General features: G+C 45.7%; 1 protein-coding gene across 4 annotated transcripts in view; it reads right to left on the reverse strand.

The window, feature by feature from the left end:
* Window positions 1-1744: 1744 nt before the first annotated feature.
* Window positions 1745-27972, reverse strand: part of LOC149439097 (NACHT, LRR and PYD domains-containing protein 12-like) — a 55146-nt gene continuing 28918 nt past the window's right edge. For 2 of the 4 annotated variants that reach the window (XM_089659479.1, XM_089659480.1), the window contains exons 4-12: window positions 26450-26610; window positions 23441-23621; window positions 20886-20951; window positions 15785-17534; window positions 13548-13634; window positions 9813-9983; window positions 7270-7434; window positions 4065-4200; window positions 1745-1930 (exon numbers count right to left, since the gene is read on the reverse strand). In XM_089659479.1, the coding sequence (XP_089515605.1) occupies window positions 1895-1930; window positions 4065-4200; window positions 7270-7434; window positions 9813-9983; window positions 13548-13634; window positions 15785-17534; window positions 20886-20951; window positions 23441-23621; window positions 26450-26610 (2753 nt within the window). In that variant the 3' untranslated portion in view covers window positions 1745-1894. The other 2 variants (XM_089659481.1, XM_089659482.1) reach the window with 2 other exon arrangements.

Below are 27972 nucleotides of genomic sequence, written 5' to 3' on the forward strand. Positions count from 1 at the left end.
AAATAACGTCTTCTGCACCAACATTCAACTTTAATCATGAGATTTCCACTGCAGTTTTTTCTCTGCCACTAGATGTTTTCAGTCTGATGGCCAGCATCATGAAGACCCACCTCCTCTGTGCCAAAGTCATCCCGGACGAGCCCCCAACCTGTGACTGGACAGTGAAAGGAGAAGCAGCACAGTGAAGGGCTCATCTCTCTGTAACTCTGTTTTCTCCTCCTATCAGAATTCTTTTCAGCTTATGAAATTATTTGCTCCTTGTGCTGCTCCTTTCTCTCTCACTCTAGCCCTGCTGTACAGAGACTGATATCAGGTCACATTCAGGTACATACACTGCTTGTATGTAAAAATTACATTTATTGATATTTTAAAGATGACAGCTGATTTTATTTGTGTTTTTTATACATCTCTAGAATTCAGTTTTAAATTTTCCCTTTCCGCTGAGTCCTACTAAAAGCCAGCATCTTGAAAACCCACCTTCTCTGTGCCAAGGTCATCCCGGATGAGCCCCCAACCTGTGACTGGACAGTGAAAGGAGAAGCAGCACAGTGAAGGGCTCATCTCTCTGTAACTCTGCTTTCTCCTCCTATCAGAATTCTTTTCAGCTCATGAAATTATTTGCTCCTTGTCAGGGGCGGACTGACAACTCATGGGGCCCCCGGGCAAAAGGGGATCATGGGGCCCCTGTGTCCTTGCCCAAACTCAAAAAATCCTATGAAAAAGGTACCAGGGGCATTTCATGGGGCCCCCTACTGACCCCGGGCCCTCGGGCAGTGCCCGAGTTTCCAAATGGTCAGTCCGCCCCTGCTCCTTGTTCTGCTCCTTTCTCTCTCACTCTAGCCCTGCTGTACAGGGACTGATATCAGGTCACATTCATGTGCTTACACTGCTTTTATGTAAAAATTACATTTATTGATATTTTAAAGATGACAGAGCTGATTTTATTTGTGTTTTTATACCTGTCCAGAATTTGGCTTTAAATTTTCCATTTCCGCTGAGTCCTACTAAAAGACGGCATTATGAAAACCCACCTCCTCTGTGCCAAGCTCATCCCGGACGAGCCCCCAACCTGTGACTGGACAGTGAAAGGAGAAGCAGCACAGTGAATGGGGTCATCTCTCTGTCACTCTGCTTTCTCCTCCTATCTAACTCCAGGTTTTCTGTTCCCCTTCCCATTTCTACCCTCCTTTCTCCACCACTTCCACCACATTGGAACACAAATCCCCCCTCTCCCCCATCCATTCTCCATTTTGGAGTCATCGGTACAGTCATGTGAAATAGCAGGTCTTGTTCCTCCAGCGATAGGCAGGACCTGAACGCTTCAGAAGATTCGGGACTGCTAATGTGTGCCGTTGTGTGGCCTCTTTCTCCTGTATGTTTGATGACCCACCCCTAGGGGGCAGATCTTTGACATTTTGGGCTTCGGGAAAGAGAGTTCATGTTTTTCAGTGTCATTCTACACCTCTCAGCGGAGAACAGAAAGTCTTCAGGGGACTGGTCTAGAGATGATGGTGGTGGTGAGGAAATATCAGAGACAAAAAGTTAAAATGTATCAAATTATTTACATTTTCTTTTTTGCTTTCTTCTAAATCTTCTTTTTTGGCTATACCATTCACACCTCCAGAAGCAACTCCCTTTGTACTGCTTAATTAATGTTGGTTATGTCATATTGTTTCAGGAGTGGCAAAAACTTTTTATCAAAAGCCGACTTTATTATCCCCCCCCCCCAAAAAAAAAAGTAAAGGACTGTACAATATCCTTGTTTTTTAATAAATATTACAATATAAACGCTTATATATTTATCACATTTTCAGGAAGAGCTGAATTCTCAGCATGACTTTGCCATACATCGATTATGAGACCTTGGCGGGTCTTTGTAAGGTCTTGCAGCTCCTTAACAACTTCTTCGGAAAATCCATTGGCACCAACCCTAGAAGATGGAGACAAAAAATGTTTTAATTCAATATAAAACGCATCGAAAGACCAGGTAGGTACATCCATTCACTCCACCTGAGTAGCCAAATGTACACTATATTGCCAAAAGTATTGGTCAGCCGGCCTTTACACGCACATGAACTCAAATGGCCTCCCAGTCTTAGTCCGTAGGGTTCAATATTGAGTGATCCCACCCTTTCCATGCATATGACCTTTAATGGCCTCCCAGTCTTAGTCCGTAGGGTTCAATATTGAGTTGGCCCCGCCCTTTCCATGCATATGACCTTTAATGGCCTCCTAGTCTTAGTCCGTAGGGTTCAATATTGAGTTGGCCCCGCCCTTTCCATGCATATGACCTTTAATGACCTCCCAGTCTTAGTCCGTAGGGTTCAATATTGAGTTGGCCCCGCCCTTTCCATGCATATGACCTTTAATGGCCTCCCAGTCTTAGTCCGTAGGGTTCAATATTGAGTTGGCCCCGCCCTTTCCACACATATGACCTTTAATGGCCCCCCAGTCTTAGTCCGTAGGGTTCAATATTGAGTTGGCCCCGCCCTTTGCAGCTATAACAGCTTCAACTCTTCTGGGAAGGCCGTCCACAAGGTTTAGAAGGGTGTCTATGGGAAGGTTGGACCATTCTTCCAGAAGCACATTTGTCAGGTCAGGCACTGATGTCGGGGAAGGAGGCCTGGCTCGCAGTCTCCGCTCAGTCAAGTTCCTCCACCCCAAACTGGCTCCTCCATGTCTTTATGGACCTTGTTTTGTGCACTGGTGTGCAGTCATGTTGGAACAGGAAGGGGCCATCCCCAAACTCCTCCCACAAAGTTGAGAGCATGAAATTGTCCAAAATATTGCCTTAAGACTTCCCTCCACTGAAACTAGGGGGCCAAGCCCAACCCCTGAAAAACATCCCCACACCATAATCCCCCCTCCACCAAACTTTACACTTGGCACAATGCAGTCAGGCAAGTACCGTTCTCCTGGTAACAGCCAAACCCAGACACGTCAAAGTTGGGAGCATGAAATTGTCCAAAATGTCGCCTTAAGAGTTCCCTTCACTGGAACTAGGGGGCCAGGCCCAACCCCTGAATAACAACCCCACACCATAATCCTCCCCCACCAAACTTTACACTTGGCACAATGCAGTCAGGCAAGTATTGTTCTCCTGGCCACCGCCAAACACAGATATGTCCATCGGATTGCCAGACAGAGAAGCGTGATTAGTCACTCCAGAGAACACGTCTCCTCTGCTCTAGAGTCCAGTGGCGGCGTGCTTTACACCACGGCATCCGATGCTTTGCATTGCACTTGGTGATGGAAGGCTTGGATGCAGCTGCTCGGCCATGGAAACCCATTCCATGAAGCTCTCTACGCACTGTTGTTGGGGTCATCTGAAGGCCACACCAAGTTTGGAGGTCTTTAGCTATTGACTCTGCAGACAGTTGGTGACTTCTGCGCACTGTGCGCTTCAGCATGCGCCGACCCCGCCCTGTCATGTGACGTGGCCTACCACTTGGTGGCTGAGTTGCTGTTGTTCCCAGTTGCTCCCACTTTGTTATAATCCCACTAACAGTTGAGCGTGGAATATTTAGTAGCCAGGAAATGTCACGGATGGACTTATTGCCCAGGTGGCCACCTATCACGGGACCACGCTTGGAGTCACCGAGCTCCTTAGAGCGACCCATTCTTTCACCAATGTTTGTAGAAGCAGTCTGCTTGCCTAGGGGCTTGATTGTATACACCTGTGTCCATGGAGGGGATTGGAACACCTGAATCACATGATTGGGAGGGGATTGGAACACCTGAATCACATGATTGGGAGGGGATTAGAACACCTGAATCACATGATTTGGAGGGCTGGCCCAAGACTTTTGGCAATATAGTGTATATGAGGCTGGTGGCCCTGATTGGAGATACTTCCTCACTGAGACATTGATTAGAGTAGAAGGCGCGGTCAATGACATATGCTAAGCATTAGAAAGTAACCACCTCCAAAATAAAATAAATGTCCTATAACACCATCAACACCCTTCCCTAAAGGTGTGCAAAATCATATAAAGTGACAGTGAATTGAATTTACAAATTTATCCTAATATACAATAACTGTGAGATATAATATCTCTATATACCTTTATCCCAAAAATGAAAATTATTATTTTTTTATATATCCAGTCCACGACAAAATACAGTCCACTCAAATTTATGTACAATCCACCAACTAAAAGTCCAAAAATTTCTTCCAACGATGTCCCAAAATATATCCACCTCAAAAAAAGGAAAATCACATAGTGCATTACCCTTTATACATCACAATTTCCATATAATTTATATAGTGAATATCCGTGAAAAAATAGTGAAAAACGTGAAACAAACGTGAATCAGTGAAAAAAAATGAATGTATATAACGCTCAGCAGTGCCACATCAACGCCACAGCAAAGTTTAGTGCACACTTCTATTCGTAGTAAGGGTACCCTTACCAACTATCCCAAAATAATATGCTTCAAAATGCTTCAGGAACTTTCCAGGCTAGTCCTCTCATAGATTTTACTTCAGACCTCTCTTGTTACCACGGTACTCTCTGATCTCCTCAGACACTCTGTTTGTATTCATCTCCAAGAGAACACACAGGACATAGTATAATACCGCCAGATAGATATATCAAATATACTTTAATGTAAACTGCTCACATGATAAAAGATTTAAAACCGCTTAATAGGGAATAGAAGGAGTCTCACAACCATCCAGGGAAACGTCCAAGTATAACTCCACGATTTTCCCTTCTCCAAGATGGCCTCCAGTAAACTTCCGGTTCCGGTAAAACGTCTTGACGTCACTACCCTCGACGCGTTTCGTCATCGACTTAATCATTAATTATGTTAAGTTTAGCACCGTTTAGCAAGGTTCAAACACTTTTTGAAAGATAAATAGTGCATTTTATATACAACTATATAGTTCAGTCCAAAATGAGGGCCAAATGAGGAATAGAGAGGGACTTTGCTCCAAATCAGGGACCATCAATTGGTTGCATGGGTGGCAGAGGATTATTTGAGTACCAAATGAATCACACAGATATACATAAAACAAATATTCTTTTTTCATAAAGTTCTAAAAACATGTCCATCATCTGATGTGATCCGTATGGTAACAAATTTTAAAAAATGGTGTGCCTGACACTTATCATGGGTTGTATTTGCCCCTAACCTCGAGGGTAGTGAAGCTGTTAACAACCCAGAATCAACTGAGCCCAAAACTGACGCATTTCAAGAATTGCTCAACCTCAGGGGCTATTTCTTGAAGTCATATAATCACCAGTGGTCTTTTTGTAAAAGAGGCCGAAACCACATGGTAGGTCATGGCGCCACCCAATGCAGTAGGCAAGCAAAAAGTAGAGCCCGACAGCCACAGAAGTTCCATAGGAGCACTTGAGAGAATATCAGTAGACGTGTCTGTGGCTTCCTGTTCTGGTGGTTGCGGCAACAGGATGGACCTACTGATACCCTGTTAAGTGCTCCGATGGAATCCAATTTATGGTTTCCTTTTTTGCATATCATTGTCCTAGTTTGCAAATGGTAGAGCAGCTCTTTACTTGAACTACACGGCTCAAAAAATGAAAGGAACACCTTGGAAACCTATCAGATCTCAATGGGGAGGAATCTCTGCTGGATCTCCATACTGATATGGATGGGGTGATGTGTTAGGAACGTAAGGATGCCCCATCATTTGATGGAAATGAAAATGATCGACCTACAGAGGACTGAATTCAACGACACCTCAAAAATCAAAGTGAAAGAATGATGCAACAGACGAGTCCATTTTGCTGAAACTTCAATGCAGCAACTCAGAATGGTCCTCAGTAGTTTGTATGGCCCCCACATGCTTGTATGCATGCCTGACAACATCGGGGGAGGCTCCTAATGAGACCATGGATGGTGTCCTGGGGGATTTCCTCCCAGATCTGGACCAGGGCATCACTGAGCTCCTGTACAGTCTGAGGGGCAACCTGGCAGCGTTGGACTGACAGAAACATGACATCCCAGAGGGGTCCTATTGGATTTAGGTCAGGTGAGCGTGGGGGCCATTCAATGGTATCAACTCCTTCATCCTCCAGGAACTGCCTGCATACTCTCCCTACATGAGGCCGGGCATTGTTGTGCACCATGAGGAACCCAGGACCTACTGCACCAGGAGGAACCCAGGACCCACTGCACCAGGAGGAACCCAGAACCCACTGCACCAGGAGGAACCCAGGACCCACTGCACCAGCGTAGGGTCTGACAATGGGTCCAAGGATTTCATCCCCATTCCTAATGGCAGTCAGGGTGCCTTTTTCTAGCCTGCAGAGGTCTGTGCGTCCCTCCATGGATATGCCTCCCCAGACCATCACTGACCCACCACCAAAAAGGTCATGCTGAACCATGTTACAGGCAGCAGAACGTTCTCCACGGCTTCTCCAGACACTTTCACGTCTGTCACATGTGCTCAGGGTGAACCTGCTCTCATCTGTGAAAAGCACAGGGTGCCAGTGGTGGACCTGCCAATTCTGGGGTTCAATGGCCAATGCCAATCCAGCTCTATGGTGCCGGGCAGTGAACACAGGGCCCACTAGAGGACGTCAGGCCCTCAGGCCACCCTCATGAAGTCTGTTTCTGATTGTTTGGTCAGAGACATTCACACCAGTGGCCTGCTGGAGGTCATTTTGTAGGGCTCTGGCAGGGCGCATCCTGTTCCTCCTTGCACAAAGGAGCAGATACCGGTCCTGCTGATGGGTTAAGGACCTTCTACGACCCTGTCCAGCTCTCCTAGAGGAACTGCCTGTCTCCTGGAATCTCCTCCATGCTCTTGAGACTGTGCTGGCAGACACAGCAAACCTTCTGGCAATGGTACGTATTGATGTGCCATCCTGGAGGAGTCGGACTGCCTGTGCAACCTCTGTAGGGTCCAGGTATGGCCTCATACTACCAGTAGTGACACTGACCCTAGTCAAATGCAAAACTAGTGAAGAACAGTCAGAAAAGATGAGTAGGGAAAGAAATGTCAGTGGCCTCCACCTGTAAAACCATTCCTGTTTTGAGGGTCGTCTCATTGTTGCCCATCTAGTGCACCTGTTAATTTCATTAACACCAAAGCAGCTGAAACTGATTACCACCCCCCTCTGCTACTTACCTGACCAGATCCATATCCCAGGAGTTTCATGGACTTGATGCTAGACTCTGATTACAAAGTCTTCCTTTCATTTTTTTTTAGGGTGTCTTTTGATGTTGCACTGGAAGGGGAAAAATCCTTCATGTTACTGCAGTAATCTATCGGCTGTTTATTTTGCCCACATTACTCACATGATGTTTTTCAGGCTGGAGGATTTCTCTATCAGGTCCTTTATGTGTCTTGAACCCGCGTCGGTGATGCTATTATGACTCAGATTCAGGTATTCGAGGTTTTTGTTGTTACTCAGTGAGACCAAACATTGGGAATCGTCACGGGTCAGTTTGAGGGCACAGAGCCTGAAAGAAAGTGTAAACCAGCAGTACAGGTTACGGCTCTTTATTACATGAACAAATGAAACCACGCCGCTTTTATTCCACACTCATACGCCTGGTTCACGCTAGTGCGGGCCCACGTGCATGTGACACGTGCATGCACCTCCCATATGGAAGAAAAATATATTTGAAATATATTTAAAAAAAATATTCTTCCCAAATATATTGCCATATATTTGAAATGTTACAAATTGTGGCCATAGTCAATATATTTAAAAATATATTTCAATATATATATATATATATATATATATATATATATATATATATATATATAAATACAAATCTACATTTGTAGATGTAGATAAAAAAAAAATAATATATATATATAAAAATATGTATATAAAGAAATATAAACATATATACACGCACACACATATAAATAAATAAAAATACAAATCTACATTTTTGGAATGTATTTACAAATATATGTAAAAATATGTGTTAAAATTACTTTTTTATATATTTAAAAAAAATTGAAGAATATATTTTAAAAAATGTATATTTTTAAAAATAGACAAATGTCACCTTTTTTTTTTTCGCTTGGTGTCAGTAAAACTTCTCAGAAGCGACTCTTGCAGATAGCAGAGGCAGAAGACAGAAATGACACTTACTAAAACTGGAGAGTGCAAAATCTGGTGCAGCTTTGCATGGTAGCCAATCAGCTTCTAACTTCAGCTTGTTCAGTTAACCCCTCGCCCTCCTAAGGATTCCCCCCCTTCCTGACCAGACCATTTTTTGCGATACGGCACTGCTGTATTTTAACTGACAATAGCGCGGTCATGCAGCGCTGCACCCAAATTAAATTTACATCCTTTTTTCCCCATGAATTGAGAATTCTTTCGGTGGTATTTGATCCCCTGTGCGTTTTTAATTTTTTGCGCTATAAACAAAAAAAGACCAACAATTAAAATTTACAAAAAACAATATTTTGGACTTTTTGCTATTAAACATGTCCAGTAAAAAAATTTTAAAAATCGAATTTCTTCATAAATTTAGGCCAAAATGTATTCTGCTTCGTATCTGTGCTTAAAAAAAAATCCCAATACGTGTAAATTAATTGGTTTACGTGAAAGTTATAGCGTTTACAAATGGCGATATATATATATATATATATACTGGGATTTTTTTTTTATACTAGTAATGGCAGAGATCAGCGACTTATGGCGGGACTGCAGCCAGCATTCTGACACTGGGTGGGAACTGACTTGGTGTCACTGACATCTCCAGTGACACCAATACAGTGATCAGTGCTAATAAAAAGCCCTGACACTGTACTAATGACACTGGGCAGGAAGGGGTTAACATCTGGGGCAATCAAAGGGTTAACTGTGTGCTGTGTGTGTTTTACAGTATAGTCATGCTGCTATGCAGAGCCATACAAAGCAGCATGCTGGAGGTGACAGGGGAGAGATCTGTATTGTTTGCATACAGACCTCTCCCCCGTCAGTGTTCCTCAGCGATCACTGGGTGCCAGTGGGGAATCTCCGTCCGGGACCCAGTGATCAACAGCTGTAGCCGCCAGTGGTGGCACGGGTAGGGCACATGAGCGCCCCCTACCCAGATATGTAAAATCACATACATATACGTGATTTTGTGCAGTCCTGCGCCCTGCAGCAGTAGTTCTGCTATAGGGCGGTCGGGAAGCGGTTAAGCTTTCACGATAAAAAAAAATAAATGGAAGCTGATTGGTTTCTATGCAGATCTGCACCAGATTTTGCACTCTCCGGTGTTCATAAATCTTCCCCTTAGTGCTCTGGACTGAGGCAAGTACACACTATAGAGGGATGTGTTTTGTTCATATTTTATGTCTGAGGTTTACAACCACTTTACAAAAAAAACTGGTGGTGGTGACATAGCCCAGGTCACACAGATGTCCCCTGGGAAGGCAATGTCACCGTGGCCTTCGAGGAGATCTCGTACCTAAACTGCGGGATCTCACAAGATCTGAGGTATCGTGACACTGGGCATGCCCGAGGCGAAGCACATGGCGCCTCATCTTGCATGGGCACCATATAAATTTACACTCACACACTATGTCACATTTACCAGCCCTTTCTTTCCTGAATGAACGCAATGGGTGATCGGTGCCGATCCATCACTGTGTTCATTCATAACTGAAGCATAGTAAACTGGGTTTTTTTTTCAGGGGGGGCCCTGTCAGGTTGGCCGTATAGGTTTCTAACAGCAGCCCTGATGCCACATGCGGGAGATCAGGCACATAACGTCATGCGGTCCATCTCATCCACATAGACATAGGCACCCATACTTGTCCATGTACACAAATTCACATGTTATTGGTGGTTTTATGTCGGGGGGGCGGGTCCTCTTCGTATACTCACTCAAGATGCTTTACACTACATGTTGGGCTGGACAGAGCATCGATGAGGTCGCTGAAGTGGGGACCCGTCAGATTGTTAAAGGTCAGGTCCAGAAACGTCAGGGAAACGTTTCTATAGATTGCAGATGCCAAGGAAGAGCAGCACTTGCTGGTCAGATCATTATTAGTCATACTGTAGAGGACACAAAAACAACAAATCACTGAAGAAATGAACAATTATTTACATGATAAGCGTTCAATAAAAATTAAACAAAACCACCACTACTAAAAACATTTACCGTACTTCAACCCACAACGGTACAATCAGTCTGTATACACAGTAAAGCATGCTTGTTATACTCACTGTGCAACATAAGGAGTTAATCCTCTGCATGGTGTAAAAAAGCTGTTTGATCCTGCCTTCTCTGATCCTCCCCTTCTTCTATTGTCCTCCTCTTATCTTCTGATAAGACATATCGTGTGGGGTCACACAGCACATGCTCAGTTTGGTGTGTATTGCTAGAGAGTTTGTTTTTTTTCATGGGAGAGTGCATGTGATCAGCACAGGGTCAATCAGCACTGTCCAGACAGAGGGTCAGGGGTTCTGCATTCTCCTAGAGCAGAAAGAAGACTCCTCCTACAAGCTTTAACCAGTGCTCTGCTGGACACTGATAGAAGCATCTTATGACTGGTAAACTCCAGTAATATCAATGCTTTAAAATGATCCCCACTTGGCACAGGCTGGATGCTCATCATACATAAGCAGTGGCCGTGTGAAGCAAGCAATAATATTTAATAAATGCAAGAATTAAAACACGAAAAGGTAAAAAGCTCATTTCATCCGCATTTACGAAGGCTTTATAACATCTGGACACTATTCCTCCAACTGACACCAACAATTGGACGCTATTCCCCCCTTTGATACCAATGATAGGGAACTATTCCACCCACTGACACCAATGATGGGGCACTATTCCACCCACTGACACCAATGATGGGGCACTATTCCTCCCACTGACACCAACAATGGGACACTATTCCTCCCACTGACACAAACAAATGGACGATATTCCCCCCATTGACACCAACGATAGGGAACTAATCCACCCACTGACACCAACAATGGGACACTATTCCTCCCATTGACATCCACAATGGGACACTATTCCTCCCACTGACACCAACAATGGGACACTAATCCACCCATTGACACCAATGACAGGGAACTATTCCACCCACTGACACCAACAATGGGACACTATTTCTCCCACTGACACCAACAATGGGACACTATTTCTCCCACTGACACAAACAATTGGACTCTATTCCCCCCATTGACACCAATGATGGGGCACTATTCCTCCCACTGACACCAATGATGGGGCACTATTCCTCCCACTGATACCAATGATGGGGCACTATTCCTCCCACTGACACCAACAATGGGACACTATTCCTCCCACTGACATCAACAATTGGACACTATTCCTCCCACTGACACAAACAATTGGACACTATTCCTCCCACTGATACCAATGATGGGGCACTATTCCACCCACTGATACCAATGATGGGGCACTATTCCTCCCACTGACACCAATGATGGGGCAATATTCCTCCCACTGATACCAATGATGGGGCACTATTCCTCCCACTGATACCAATGATGGGGCACTATTCCTCTCACTGACACCAATGATGGGGCACTATTCCTCCCACTGATACCAATGATGGGACACTATTCCTCCCACTGACACCAATGATGGGGCACTATTCCTCCCACTGATACCAATGATGGGACACTATTCCTCCCACTGACACCAATGATGGGGCACTATTCCTGCCACTGATACCAATGATGGGACACTATTCCTCCCACTGATACCAATGATGGGACACTATTCCTCCCACTGATACCAATGATGGGACACTATTCCTCCCACTGACACCAATGATGGGCACTATTCCTCTCACTGACACCAATGATGGGGCACTATTCCTCCCACTGATACCAACGATGGGACACTATTCCTCCCACTGACACCAATGATGGGGCACTATTCCTCCCACTGATACCAATGATGGGGCACTATTCCTCCCACTGATACCAACGATGGGACACTATTCCTCCCACTGACACCAATGATGGGGCACTATTCCTCCCACTGATACCAATGATGGGACACTATTCCTCCCACTGATACCAATGATGGGGCACTATTCCTCCCACTGATACCAATGATGGGGCACTATTCCTCCCACTGACACCAATGATGGAGCACTATTCCTCCCATTGACACCAATGTTGGGGCACTATTCCTCCCACTGACACCAATGATGGGACACTATTCCTCCACTGATACCAATGATGGAGCACTATTCCTCCCACTGACACCAATGATGGGGGACTATTCCTCCACTGACACCAATGATGGGGCACTATTCCTCCCACTGACACCAATGATGGGACACTATTCCTCCCACTGACACCAATGATGGGACACTATTTCTCTATTACCAAAAATAGGGTACTGCTCACTCCCATTGCCTACAGCACATTTTCTGCTTCTACTGGTCACAGTCCAGCCCAGGGACGGACTGACCATTTCAAAACTGCCTGAGGGCCCGGGGTCAGTAGGGGGCCCCATGAGATGCCCCTGGTACCCTTCATAGGCTTTTTTGGGTGTGGTTTGAGTGTGAGCAAGGTCACAGGGGCCCCATGATCCCCTATTGCCCGGGGGCCCCATGAGTTGTCAGTCTGCCCCTGGTCCAGCCCCCTAAAGCCTGAAGGACAGTAAACTGGTCCTTTGTTTAGAATGTTTGGAGACCCCTGCATTACACTATTACAATGTCAGAGTGTCCGTATGATCTGATCTACTGGTAAAATCAGGTTGGACTGTCCATTTACTCTACTGATAGGTCAGGTTAAACATCTAAAGGTCCTAACTATTGAACCATTGCCACCTGATGTATTGTTTTTTATTGTCCATTGCACAGTTTGGGCCCATGTTTGCCCATGTTGCCCCCGCCTTCCTTGGACACTTTTTTTTGAGGTTCGGCACAAACTTGGCCAAGGAAGAGAGGTCTTGATTGTCATAGAAGCCAGTTTAGTGCAGAGATTGTCTAGAACTAACCACTCTTTGCTGGGCACCAGAGGGTTTACTCCATACCATGAGGTTCATGGGAGCCAGTGGTGTTCCATTGAGTTCTCTCTGCATAGAGATCTGCGGAGTTGAGGCTAGGCACATGACTATTAGCTCACACAACATGGTTATCCTCCATCTCGTAAGGCCGTACCACTGCACTGTAAATGGGGCTCTTAAGCAGACTATTCACAGAGTGAACTTCAGTCGGTTCCCGATGAGCTAGTTGAAATTCAAGCCATGAGTGACTCTATCAGCACCACATCCTTTGGTCTGCAAATTGAAGGATCAGGGTGGTAAATGGATGGCAGAGCAATGACTGCAGCCAATCAGTTGCAGCCACTGTTTGGGCATTCTGACAGCCATGGGTGACGGGCGTCAAATTACAATAGCCGGCAGGGGAGATTCCTCCACCCATGCTGTTTAGATTTCAAACTTGATCAACCAGTGAGGAGACCTTAGTCTGCTTTTATAGGGCCAACATCTCAATATTTTTTTTTTGACTCAACCAGATCTCAGGACAGATGGGTCAGTGCTAAGATCTAGAAAGAAGTGAGATATCACAGGAATCAAATTTTTCACACATATTTTAGGTTCTCCAAGGTTTACGTTACCTGAGATTCTGGATTTTGCAGTCAGGATGGGCTAACGCTTTAGCTATAAACTGAATGTCGTCATCCTTCAATTCGTTCAAATTCAGTCTATAAAGGTAGATTAATGAAAAAGAAAAATATTTTAGTGTTAGGACTCCAGTCCGAAATATTTTAAGTGTACATTCATACCTTCAAAGCTTAACCATCACTGGTCTACCACTGGGTAGATCTGGGTCTTTTTATTCAACCTTTTAAACTATGCCAACCCAAGCCAGTATTTTTTTTGTTTTAGAAAGAGTAAGAAAGAGTGAAAATGGAAGGAAGGCATGGACAACAATAAAAACATTATCATTAGTTCTAAACCTTGGTCTTTGGATTTGTCCCCATTTTAGATATGTAGCACTGCCCCCTTAGGAGTCGTAAGTTTTGGGTCCCCCCAAAGCTCTGCACAGCCAGGCATCACGCAGGAGTCGTTAAACAGTCCTTGAGCTTGGTTTTGTGATTTTATTAAGGGTTGAATGGTATATGGGATGCCCAAGGGAGCTTTAGAACTTTGCAACTATGTGCACAAATGTAGACAAAAATAGTCTCTCCTCTAAGAGCATTCAAAGCTCTTTGGTGTACCTCCTCATTCCCCGGATGAATCCCCTCCTCATCCAGCTGTACTGAGGATATTTCCTGGTTAAGCAGTCCCAGATGAGAAGATAGTTGGGTTTTTCACCTGACTGCCCTTATCTGGCCCAGGGGGTGTAAGAGTATTCACACTGTCCTTTCCCTGTCAACTTGGTGGGTTGGTGGCTGCCTTCCGGCCTTCAGGCCTTTTGCTGGGATGGCTCCTTCCCTGCTGCTCGAGATGTCCTCCCTAGGAGATCGTGGTACAGTGGAGGTCCTCTTTTTCAGAATCCTACCTGTAGGTGAGCCTCCTCCCAGGCTCAACACTCCAGCTCCTCACTCCATCTTCCACCTGACACTCACAGAACTCCTCCCCATGCTCTGTCATACTTAAGGGTTATCTTGGTCACCATGCCCAGCCTCCTGCCAGGGGATTGGCCAGGGACCCTCAAGTATGCAGATCTGAGCCTCCTCCCCGCCTCCGCCCCTCTTCCAAAAAGTTCCTCGAGTTTCTGGAAAGGTGGGAGGGTTCCAGAAGCTCTGACCTGCAGAACCTCCTTAGCCCGTCCTGAAGTGAACTACTGTCCCACACACAGGCTGCCTCATCCCCAGGCTGCTACTCAGCCTCCATCTAAAAAAATGAAAATTCTCTAGTTAAGCTAGGGGGCATTACAGATATTTCCCATCTCTTTCTGTCCTGACAAGAAATGCGAGGAAAACTCCCTATTGAGATGACCCTGACAGGGGATCTATGCCTTCCCCACACCATCCAAATGCAATTAAAAACAAATTGGCTGGAGTTGGGTTTTAGCAAATATAATATACTTAAAATAGAAGTACAGCCAAAACGTTTTTTCTAATTACTTTTGGAAATACTGGAAGAATGAGTTATGTTTTATGGTGTACACATTGGGGAGATTACCCCTTACTCACTGTTGTGTCACCAAGATAGGAAATAAGGAAAATACCTTTTACGGAGATGTGGACAACAACAAGCCAGAAATCGTGGAGGACACAAAAACAAAAAAGTGACTAAGGTCCAACTTCTCTCCCCCAATCTAAAAAACCAAAAAATGTTGGACTGGTTCTTGTTTAAATGCTCAATCAAAATCTTTTTTTTTTTTTAACAGCAAAGCTGCCCTTCCACAATATCAATGAATGCAGCTCTCTATTTTGACCTTCCACAGCTCCCTTCCTTGGCCTTCCAATAACTTTGATTGGGGCCCAAGCTGAGATTTCCAATGGAAAGAGCTCAACACCAGAGCCAACATGAGAAGACGTCAATGGACAACGCAAACAAATGGCTTCTGCCAAAATCAAATATCCAACTTACGATTTAGTATTTGTTTAAAGCAGAACTAAACTGAAAATGTAAAAAAAATGCTGGTAGGCCGGCACATTATTGCAGAAGAGACATGCATCTTCCTTCCCGGCATACATCAGTGCCAGAACGAATAAACTATTGTGTGGGAGTTATGTCATTCTGAGAGTTACGTCAAGATGGCCATAGATCCCAAACCCAGGGAAGATGCCAGGTGCCGACAAACGTAGCAAGGGAGTTGAGTTTAGATCCACTTTAATAACACGTAATAAAATGGCTAATTATTTAATTGAAATACAAACATAAAAAAAAATGATTTACCTACCGAAGCGTCTGCACTGCGTGAAGACCCGGGGACAGTCTCTCCCAGCATTCCGTTTCAAGGAAACATTTCTCTAGATCGAGGCTTTCAGGTTCTTTGCATGATTTCAAAATGAAAGCCAACACTGTGCAGTCAAGGGGTGTCAGGCTGAATCTTGAAAAATCAATTTTCAGGTTTTGCCCTAATATTTGTGACACTAGTTCTTTATTTCGAGATTCAAAGAGGTAGTTGAAAATATTTAAAGTCTCCCTCCTTTCCCAAGCATCCTTTGATGTCTTCTTAACTAGTGGGGAGAGGTGATGGAGCAAAGTGATGACGTTTTTGGAAACTTCATCGGAGAAAACGAATATGTTAGAAGAGCCTTGATGGAGAGGTGATTGTTTTAGAAGAGCTTTGGTAGAGCCATCGGTCAGACCAAAAAGGAAACGAAGAAATATTTCAGCATGGCCATCTCGAGAAGACTTTGATTTGGCTTTTTCCAGTACTTTCAGTAATTTTTCAGGTTTCTGGTCCACATGATGGACCAAAGCAGCCAAGAACTCCTGAACAGTAAGATGTAAGAAGGAATAGTTGACATAAGGAAGCTGCTTGGATTCCACCATAAAACTTGTTAAGAGATGCAATGATGTGTCCACAGCAAATGATTCCAGATCATGTTTCTCAAATACAATCATGTGGTTCATTACCCCAAACTCTGCCAACCATCCAATATCCTTCAACAGTTTTTTGGCTTTCACCCTCTCTATCTCCTGGGAATGATTGGTCAGAATGTTGCTGATGAAAATCACAAAAAGTTGAGTCACTGTTTTTGGCAAACATAATTCTGACTGATTGCACTTTGTTTGTTGAGATTTGAAGCACATCGATAAGACTGTGCAGATGATCCAGCAATACGATGGGATGTAGCAGAAAGTATACAGAGCTTCATTGTCCCTCACGTGATTATAAGCCCGTAAGGCCAAATCATTGTCGTTAATAAAAAATTGCCCAAAGTACGTCTTCCTTTCTTCATGAAAAAATCCCATGACCTCACAAAATAGCTGAAAAATGTAAGGATCAATGGAGGCCAGTTTGGCTGGTCTACTGGTTAACAGCAAAGAGCAACCCTTTAGAAGAGATTGCCTCAACAAGTTAACCAAAATCTCACCAAGGCCTTGCTTCTGCTTTGTGTTGGCGTTCGGAGGTCTGGATGCAAAGTCTATTTGGTGGCGACTTTCATCTAAGCCATCAAATATAAATAAAAGCTGTTCCGGGACCTTTAAGATATTTTCAAGCTGAGAATTTAGATATGGATACTGTTGAAGGATCATCTCCTCCAAGCTGACTTCTTCCAGCCGGTTGAGCTCCCGGAATTTAAAGAAGAAAACAAAAGAAAATCGCTGATAGAGCTTTCTGTTCACCCAATCACAGACAAACTTCTGCATTAGGGTGGTCTTCCCTACTCCTGGTACACCACTGATCATGATCACATTCGGCACTTGTTTTATTTGACGGCACCAGCGGAAGAGCCTTTTAAGAGAAACTCGCTCCAATCTTCTTTGAGTCTTACACAAGTAGCTTTCGTGTTTTTCCCCAATCTCTATCAGCTCGTGCTGAGTACGATGTCTAAGTTGCTCTGTGGACACCAAAACCAGATTAACAAAACGTTCTGAAATGGGAAAATCTTGACTCTTCAGGGTGGTTCCCGGTGGCTTACACTCCACTAAATTCTGAGTTGTATCCAGCAGATATTGTTTGTGCTTATCTTGGATTTCTGGCCAAAAAAAATACAAAGATGTAAATTAATTTTCCTTCTAAAATGCCAACCGCGATTTTGTCTAAATCCTTAGCAATTGATCATAGAGATGACAAGTGTGACTCTAGAGCAGGGGTTAAAATTTTGAGTCCAGACCTACTAGCCGGTCACAAAACTTACTCTCCACCAGTTGCCCTACCCAACCTTGCCCAAGTCCGCCCCCAAACCCACCCCCTGCCCAACCCAAACCCCACCCCAGCCCGCCCTCAACCACGCCCCCTTAAAGCTTATGAAATTAAATTTTTCTTTAGAATAAAGAGTCCAAAATATAAAACTGTACACAGTAATGTATATCCAAGCTCCCCTGTACTTCATTATAGTGAGATGTTGTATACAGTACTTACTCCTAGTCCCTCCGAGTCCACCACGGCGGTGGAGAGGGTGTCTCCTCTCAGAGGAGGAAAGTGGACCTCTCCTGCACTTGTCCCCTCAGCGGTGGTGCCGCGTAAACCAGAAGTTGTTAACCAGAACTCGGCTTCACAATGAGGCTTGGAGCGCAGGTGCAGTCGCTCCATGCTTCATCTGTGCTTGCTGCTCGCCACAGAGGGATTTCTCCACGCGTTTGGCGAGCGGGCGAATGGCTTTTTCAAGCCCTGCTCTAGAGTGTCTCCTGTTTTTCATTCCTGTAGCAGGCATGGCCAGCAAGAGTTAAAGAGATTTAACCCCTTCCTGTTCAGCACCAACATGCCTTAAACAGGATCTGTATGTCCATGGGGCAGGAAGGATCGGGCCATCATGTGATCACTGTCACAGTGGTCACATGATCGGGAGCTGATCTTTAGTATAGGCAGAAAGTTGTCTTTGACAATTCCTTCACTGTGCCGGGAGCATGCAGTGAGTGAGTTCTGCTGCCCATGGACACCCATGGACACATATGTGCGATGGCAAAGAGGGAGAGCTTTAACCCATTTCATGGGTGGCTAGAAGTTAAGGGTGGCAAAAAAAAGCCACAGCTTGGGTAGGGTGCAGCTTTTACATTTAGATATGTATTTTGTATAAAAAAATGACATTTCTTGCAGAATTCACCCGTGACAATTAGAGATGAGCGAATTATTCAAAAATTCGGTTCGGCTGATTCGCCGAATTCGCCGAATAAATTTGCTTCGAGCCGAATATATTTGCTGCGAATTTAACTTATAAAAAGGGTGTTTCTAGGCTTCAGAGAGCCTTTATATTAGTGCAGAACACTGTACCGTTAATTTAAATGCCCTTGGAGTCTGCTGGGGAAGAGAAATAATACTGTCAGTCAGTATGACATGCAGATGAGTGCCGTCGATCTTAGAATCACCGCACACTTCACTCATTTGGGCAGTCACGGGGCCAAAACCAGAGTGTGGAGCCACAGTGTGGCGGTGGAGGCAGCAGCAATGGGAGGCCATACAGCACCCTATGACAAAATGGAACCCACCAGCAGTGTGAGGAGACCTGAAAGTGGCACATGGCAGAGTGTGGCGATGGAGACAGCAGCAATGGGAGGCCGTACAGGGACCCATGACACACTCTGGACCTGGCAGCAGCATGAGGAGGCGGTACAGGGGCTCATGACAGATTACGGGCCTGGCAGCAGCATGAGGAGTCGGTACGGGGGCCCATGGCAGATTACGGGCCTGGCAGCAGCATGAGGAGGCGGTACAGGGGCCCATGGCAGAGTGGCGGAGCGTAAGCAGCTAAAATTGAAGGCCATACAGAGGCCTATGTTAAAAAGTCCCCCCAGCAGCAGCGTGGGGAGACGACTATCAAGAGTCCAATGGCAGAGTGGCGGAGCAGAAGCAGCTTCAATTGAAGGCCATACACAGGCCTAGGTTTAAAAGTCCCTCACAGTTAATTCCAATAACGAACTCTACTCCTCCGTGCAATCTACTTACGAGACCCTGGGCAGGTCTGGGTCCAATTTGTGGTAGAGACTGGTTTTGTTCAGCCATGCTTGAGCGAGTAATAACAGGTCTGTGCTGCCCTTTGGTGTCTGGCTTAATGCGCACAACACTGAACGTCCCAGCGTTTGTCAACGATTTGCCGTTAAGTGATGCAAACCCGCTGAACCACGTTCATGAGGAGCCGGTACAGGGGGCCATGAATCAGTATGGACCAGGCAGCAGCGTGAGCAGACGACAGAGGCACATGGCGCAGGGTGGCGGTGTAGGCAGCATTATTCTGAAGCCATACACAGGCCTAGGTTAAAAAGCGGAAGCCGTCAGCAGCGTGAGCAGACGACAGATTCTGTGTCCCTGAGTAACAATTCTGTGGCCCTAAAGTCTCTGTGGCCCTAACTCTGTCCCTTAATACACACAGGTCTGTCTCTCTTGAATGACCGGAGGCTAATGGAGAATTCTAAGATGGCCGCGATTTATAGCTCCACCATTACACAGTGCTGGCTGGCTGCTGATTGGCTAATGCGATCACATGTCATGAATGCATTATGGGTCAGCGCGCCTTGTCTGCGCGCCTTCCCAGAGATCCCCGCCCCATCTTCTCTGTCCATTTTCTCCGTCGCCACACATGTCGCCGCCATTTTTGGGAAAATTCGATTCGTGCATCCGAAGTTTGCTAATCTTCGGATTTGTCGCAAATAGAATTTTTCCAAATCTTCGGAACGAATTCCACTTCGTCATGTTCGATTCGCTCATCTCTAGTGACAATAAAGTCACAAAACAGTCTGTGTTTTCTAAAGAGAGAGAGAGAGAGAGAGTCTGAAGGCAAGTAGCTCCTGGTGCTCTCTCTCTCTTTGAGGCAGGAAAGGCATGGGAGGGGTAGGAGCCACTCTTCTAATGTAAATGTGTCTGTAAATTGAAGCTTTACCTACCATGCTCTGTAAGCATGCTTCCTTTTTGTTTGTTTTTTTCAACAGAGCAGCTTACAATATGCTGGTAAATGTGAAAGGGAGACTAGATCTCCCCCTGCTGGCTGGAAATATTAAAAATGTACATCTTATATTTCAGATACCCATATGAAAGAAAAATATATCTGAAATATATTTTAAAAATATTCTTCCCAAATATATTGCCATATATTTGAAATGCTACAATTTTGGTCATATTCAATATATATATATATAAATGTGTGTGTGTATCATGTCGTTTTCAAGAGCCTACCACAACAGGCTGATTTCAGGATGTTTCAACAGGCAGAATTTCAACATTCAAAGGTAGTGATGGAGTTTGCCATTATCCTGTCCCTTCCCACATCCATCCACTTTTCTATTGCCCTCTCCATCCATCCATCTGTCCATTCATCCATCCACCCATCCTTTCATTCATCCATCTATTCACTCATTCATTTATCATTCGTCCATCCATCCATTGTATTGCTTACCTTTCATTTCTGGATCAAGAGAGTGTCCGTATTCATCCATTATTATTTGTTCTTTCAGTGTCGTTACTAAATTGGACAAGATCATAGGCAAAAAAAAAATGTTTGCACATTAATCACAGGACTGTCCAAAGATATACAGACATGAGGGAGTAGATTGGGGGCTTATTGTTGACTGTCCTTCAGTAATGATCCCATTGATACCCACTGGCTCCCTTGTTATCTCTGGTCTTGACTCTTGCAACCTCCATCTCATAGGCCAACATCTACGTAGACTATCCTTTCTTTGGGCTATCATGAATGCTGCTGCCAAACTCATCTACCGTACCCACCACTCAGTGTCCGACACCCCTCTCTGCCAGTTTCTCCATTGGCTTCCCATCGCCCCAACGAATATAATTCAAAATGCTAACAAAAACAACCACACAACCATGCCCCCAGCTACATCACCAATCTTGTCTCAATATATCACCCAATCCATCCTCACTGCTTCTCCCAAGATCTCCTGTTCTCCAGATCTCTTGTCTCCTCCTCCCATGCTAATCTCCAGAACTTCTTCAGAGCTGCTCCCATCCTCTGGAACTCTTCAGTCTCTCCAGCAATCTCCCACTCTGTCCACCTTTAGGAGATCCATGAAAACGCATCTCTTCAGGGAAGCCTATCCCACCTCCACCTAACAACTGAACTTTTAATTGTTCCATCAGCTCATCCCCCACAGTTATTACCTTTTGTATCACCTGCCCTCACTGTTAGATTGCAAGCTCTTATGAGCGGAGCCCCCCTAACCCTATTATATTGTATTGTATTTGTACTGTCTCCCTTCATATTGTAAAGCTCTACTTAAACTGATGGAGCTATATAAATTATGTATAATACACTGCTCAAAAAAATGGAAGGAAGACTTTGTAATCCGAGTCTAGCATCAAGTCAATGAAACTCCTGGGATATTGATCTGGTCAGGTAAGTTCCAGAGGGGGGTGTTCATCAGTTTCAGCTGCTTTGGTGTTCATAAAATTAACAACAGGTGCACTGGATGGGCAACAGTGAGACCACCCCCAAAACAGGAATGGTTTTACAGGTGGAGGCCACTGACATTTTTTTCCCAACTCATCTTTTCTGACTGTTTTTCAATAGTTTTGCATTTGGCTCGGGTCAGTGTCACTACTGGTAGCATGAGGCCATACCTGGACCGTACAGAGGTTGCACAGGCAGTCCAACTCCTCCAGGATGACACATGAATACCTGACATTGCCAAAAGGTTTGTTGTGTCTCCCAGCACAGTCTCAAGAGCATGGGAGGAGATTCCAGGAGACAGGAGCATGGAGGAGATTCCAGGAGACAAGAGCATGGAGGAGATTCCAGGAGACAAGAGCATGGAGGAGATTCCAGGAGACAAGAGCATGGAGGAGATTCCAGGAGGCGAGAGCATGGAGGAGATTCCAGGAGGCGAGAGCATGGAGGAGATTCCAGGAGGCGAGAGCATGGAGAAGATTCCAGGAGACAGGCAGTTCCTCTAGGAGGGCTGGACAGGGCCGTAGAAGGTCCTTAACCCATCAGCAGGAACGGTATCTGCTCCTTTGTGCAAGGAGGGACAGGATGAGCCCTGCCAGAGCCCTACAAAATGACCTCCATCAGGCCACTGGTGTGAATGTCTCTGACCACCAAACAATCAAAACAGACTTCATGAGGGTGGCCTGATGGCCCGACATCTTCTAGGGCAGGGGTAGGCAACCTGTGGCTCTCTAGCTGTTGTGGAACTACATTTCCCATGAGGCATTGCAAAGATTACAAAACTGACAGTTACAGCTATGACTTGCAGAGGCATGATGGAACTTGTAGTCCTGCGGCTCTCAGGTTGTCTGCCCCTGCTCTAGTGGGTGCCATACAAACTACTGAGTACCATTTTGAGTTGCTGCAATGACATTTCAGCAAAATGGACTTGCCAGCTGCATCATTTTTTTCACTTTGATTTTCGGGATGTTTTTGAATTCAGTCCTCGATCATTTTCATTTCCATCCAATGATGGGGCATCCTTATGTTCCTAACACATTACCCCGTCCATATTACTATAGATATCCAGCATGATATTTTTCCCCATTGAGATCTGATGTGTTTTTAAAGTGTTCCTTTCATTTTTTGAGCAGTGTACTAATAATCACTTACTGAATCATTAAAGCTGAATAAAAGGCACAAATTATTGCAACAAGTCCCATTGGAAATATGTCGCTCTACTTCCTGTTCTGTAGATGCAACAGGAAATCTATCCAACGAGAGGCTCCTAAACAGTTGTCACCAGATCAAGTGTCCCTATTGGATTATTTTCCCTCTATTCCTGTTCTGGAAAGAAATGAACATTTTTGGAATGTCCCTCTTTTTCAGTCCTGGTGGCAATGGTCACCAGGACAAACATCGAGCATACTATTTCTAGAAGGCAGCTATGAAAACTGAAGTGTTCTAATTCCTCAACACTCCGTCCAAAACTAAACAATAAAAACGTTTCTGCTTGAGATACATTTTATGATACATATAATACAAACTAGTTCATAATAATACGTTACTTTCAACGTTCTGGATTTCCCAAAGAACTGCAAGTAAATTGTGATGAGGGTGACTGGTCTGTAGACTGTAGAGACTTTCCAAGAATCCTATCACAGCATTTTTTCCGGCTTCCAAGACATCCTGTACCAACGTCTCTGAAAACACGGAGGCTCCGAGGCTTTCTTTCATTGATTCGTAATTCTGTTTCAACACAAGGACGTCAGAGATGAAGGGAGGAGAAGTCAAGGTCTCAGAACAGAAAACATGGCTGGCTTAGTCTACAACCTTGGATAGTTGGTTCCACGTACCAGTAGAACTTTCTGTGAATTAACGGACTGTAAAATACAAGCAAGTACATTGAACTCCAACCAAAACTCCTATCTAAGGTGGTGGGGAGGCAATACAGGTGGTTTGATTAGGCGGTAAAACAGCCTGGTCTCCTCCCTACCCCCAGCCTGTGATTGGACAGTGAAGGAGCAGAAGAAGTTTCATGAGGTCATCTCAGACATATCTCCTCCTATCATGTTCTTAGTCAGCAAATGTTCACTGCAGCCTACACCTGATTGGTTCCCAGGGTCCTTGGTGGAGTGATACCAAGTGCACTTCACTTGAGACCAGGGGCGGACTGACAACTCATGGGGCCCCCGGGCAATAGGGGATCATGGGGTCCCTGTGTCCTTGCCCAAACTCAAAAAAGCCTATGAAAAAGGTACAAGGGGCATCTCATGGGGCCCCCTACTGACCCCGGGCCCTCTGGCAGTGCCCAAGTTTCCAAATGGTCAGTCCGCCCCTGCCTGAGACCTTCCTAGTGGCCTGGAGACTGAAAACGATGCCAGCAGAAGCTGAAAAAGGAAAAGAAGGTCGGGGCATTAAACAACGCATACACTGCACTTTTGCAGTGGGCATATTAGACCTATAATAGCTATTAGGGTGCCTTCACACTAATCAAGTGCAGAGCAGGAACATGCGGCTTTCCTGCAGGTTAGATACACTGACCCATGCACTTCTATTATATCCTGCAGGTTTGATGCTCCTTCTGAAAAGTGCACTAAAATCCTAAATACGGGAGATTTGGTGCGCCACACTTGCAAGATATAATAGAAGTCTATGGCAAAGCACAGCTAACCTACCGGAAAGCCTCAGATGCACTGCGCTGCACCCACGGTGCAGGGAAACCATAGTGCATCAGTGTGAAAGCAGCCTAATAGGGGGATCATGACAGTAAGGGCTCCTTTACAGCTTGGGGGGTGGTGGTAAAACCCCATAGTTGAGATGTGTTTCTACCACACACCCCAACCACTGATGTAGCATCAGGAGTCACAATGGCAACCTCGCCCCATGCTCCAGGGGGCCCATGCGGCCTCCCTGTCACATTCTGTTTTACACTTTGACAGGAAGGGTGGTGGGGCAGCATATACAGGAACCAATCCTCTCCATTTTCCTCCTGCAACCACTGAAAAGCCAGCTTCTCTTCTCCCCCTTACCGGCATTCAGTGGCTGCAGGAGGAAAATGTTCATTATGCAATTCCAAATGTTTAAAAGAAAAATCAAAATTCTGAACCATTTAAGTCCATTGTAGCACATGACTGGTTACCAAAAAATCTTTTAAGTGGCCCTCCCCTGGCATGGTTACCAAAAAATCTTTTAAGTGGCCCTCCCCTGGCATGGTTACCAAAAAATCTTTTAAGTGGCCCTCCCCTGGCATGGTTACCAAATCTCTTAAGTGGCCCTCCCCTGGCATGGCTACCAAATCTCTTAAGTGGCCTTCCCATGGCATGGCTACCAAATCCCTTAAGTGGCCCTCCCCTGGCATTGCTACCAAATCGCTTAAGTGTCCTTCCCCTGGCATGGCTACCAAATCTCTTAAGTGGCCCTCCCCTGGCATGGTTATCAAATCTCTTAAGTGGCCCTCCCCTGGCATGGCTACCAAATCTCTTAAGTGGCCCTCCCCTGGCATTGCTTCCAAATCTCTTAAGTGGCCCTCCCCTGGCATGGCTACCAAATCTCTTAAGTGACCCTCCCCTGGCATGGTTACCAAATCTCTTAAGTGGCCCTCCCCTGGCATGGTTACCAAATCTCTTAAGTGGCCCTCCCCTGGCATTGCTATCAAATCGCTTAAGTGTCCTTCCCCTGGCATGGCTACCAAATCTCTTAAGTGGCCCTCCCCTGGCATGGCTACCAAATCTCTTAAGTGGCCCTCCTCTGGCATGGCTACCAAATCTCTTAATTGGCCCTCGCCTGGCATGGCTACCAAATCTCTTAAGTGACCCTCCCCTGGCATGGTTACCAAATCTCTTAAGTGGCCCTCCCCTGGCACGGTTACCAAATCTTTGAAGTGGCCCTCCCCTGGCATGGTTACCAAATCTCTTAAGTGGCCCTCCCCTGGCATGGCTACCAAATCTCTTAAGTGGCCCTGCCCTGGCATGGTTACCAAATCTCTTAAGTGGCCCTCCCCTGGCATGGTTATCAAATCTCTTAAGTGACCCTCCCCTGGCATGGCTACCAAATCTCTTAAGTGGCCCTCCCCTGGCATGGTTACCAAATCTCTTAAGTGGCCCTCCCCTAGCATGGTTACCAAATCTCTTAGGTGGCCCTCCCCTGGCATGGTTACCAAATCTCTTAAGTGGCCCTCCCCTGGCATGGTTACCAAATCTCTTAGGTGGCCCTCGCTCTTCAAAAAGGTTGAACACCCCTGGCCTATCTGATAGATCCGATATGAAGCTCCTTTGGTTTGACTATAGGGTAGACCTGATAGGTAGATCCTTCAGTTGGCCCATCAGCAAATGGCAGGTTGACAATGCTTCTGCTAATTGAGTGCCAATGTCTTGGCTTTGTTAGCCTGCGACAGAACGTGCTTTTCTGCCCAAATCAGCAGGTAAGAAACTTTATATGCAATAGATTCACAATACAGCATTTGCTTAATAAAACTATACACGAGACATGGTGCCAAACATACCGAAGAATATATTGTGGGTTTACATAGACTTCACTGGATAGGAATGGCTGCACCTTTGAGAACATTTTCATACCTCCACATTTGGAACATTTCGGGATTTCAACTCTGCCAGGAAACTGTGAGTGTTCAAGATCTGGGCGACGTAGATCAGATCATCTCTGAAGTATTCATATATCATCCGTAGTTCATGCATTTCATAGTCAGTAAGTTTTTGACTGAACTCCCGGAGGTTCTCTGTGATGGAACGTATGAAGTTACAGTGAGAAATAGCTTAGATATGAAACAAAGGTAACACCAGTGAGTACATGTAGGTCAGGGGCCGAGGGTGGCATTTTTCCGGGAGGGGCGGCACCACCACCCTTGGAAGTAGGGGCACACGTAGCATGGGGACCAGGTGGGATCCAAGAGAGGGTGCGGGTTGCTTGACAATGTAAGCAGAGCTTGCTCCCGGAGATGTTTGGAGCTGTGAAGGTGAATGTCTTTCTCTATCTCGCCTTGGTGGCGGGTGTACGGGGGGCGGTGGTAGAGGAAGGCTCTCTTGGCCAGGGAGGGAGATGTTAGTAGTAGGCTCTCTTAGGGTTACGAACAAGATGTCTGTAGTATTCATACATCATCCACAGTTCATGCATTTCATATTCAGTTTTTGACTGAACTCCCGGAGGTTATCTGTGATGGAACGTATGAAGTTACAGTGAGAAATGGCTTAGATATGAAACAAAGGTAACACCAGTCCTTGGTGAGGACATGTAGGGCAGAGGGAAAGTATTTACCGAGAGGCAAACAAGGTGTTTGCCTAGGGTGGCATTTTTCCGGGAGGGGCGGCACCACCACCCCTGGAAGTAGGGGCACACGTAGCATGGGGACCAGCTGGGATCCAAGAGAGGGTGCGGGTTGCTTGACAATGTAAGCAGAGCCCAAATCTTGCTCCCGGAGATGATTGGAGCTGTGAAGGTGAATGTCTTTCTCTATCTGGCCTTGGTGGCGGGTGTACGGGGGGCGGTGGTAGAGGAAGGCTCTCTTGGCCAGGGAGGGGGATGTTAGTAGTAGGCTCTTGTCAGGGCAGGAACGATGGAATGGGCAGGCAGGCCTATGGTACGGTCACGCTGCGACTGACGACAGCCACTACCCACAGACCAGAGTCCCTCCGGGCGCGGAGTCTAAGCCCCAGGCTACCCTTCACCAGGGCCCCTGATGGTGGGGATGGACTTGACGCAGCCTGAGACCAGGTCGCGGCCCCCGAGTGACCCCAGCTGCGATAACGACTGCCGCCAATGGCGTACAGCTGGTGGGAGCTAGATGGGATCACGAGTAGAGTAGTCAGACAAGCCGGGTCAATAACAATGGAGCAGACAGTACTAGACGGTAGGCAAAGAAGACTCAGGTCACGGGCCGGGTTCAACAACGGGAGGTCAGATAAAGGGTTAACGCAGAGAGTAGTCTTGTCCAAGCCGAGTCGGTTACCAGGAGAGCAATGGGAACAACACAAGAGCTTGCAACAGGGCAACATACAGGACACAAGTGCAGAGCACACTTGCAGACAGCAGGTTTAAATGTGCTCAACCACACCCTTCTGAGGAGGAGCCGCAGAAGCCTGAA

This window comes from Staurois parvus, unplaced genomic scaffold, assembly GCF_062004578.1.
Source record: "Staurois parvus isolate SC_StPar_1 unplaced genomic scaffold, SC_StPar_1.0 ptg001161l, whole genome shotgun sequence".
Classification (NCBI taxonomy): Eukaryota; Metazoa; Chordata; class Amphibia; order Anura; family Ranidae; genus Staurois; species Staurois parvus.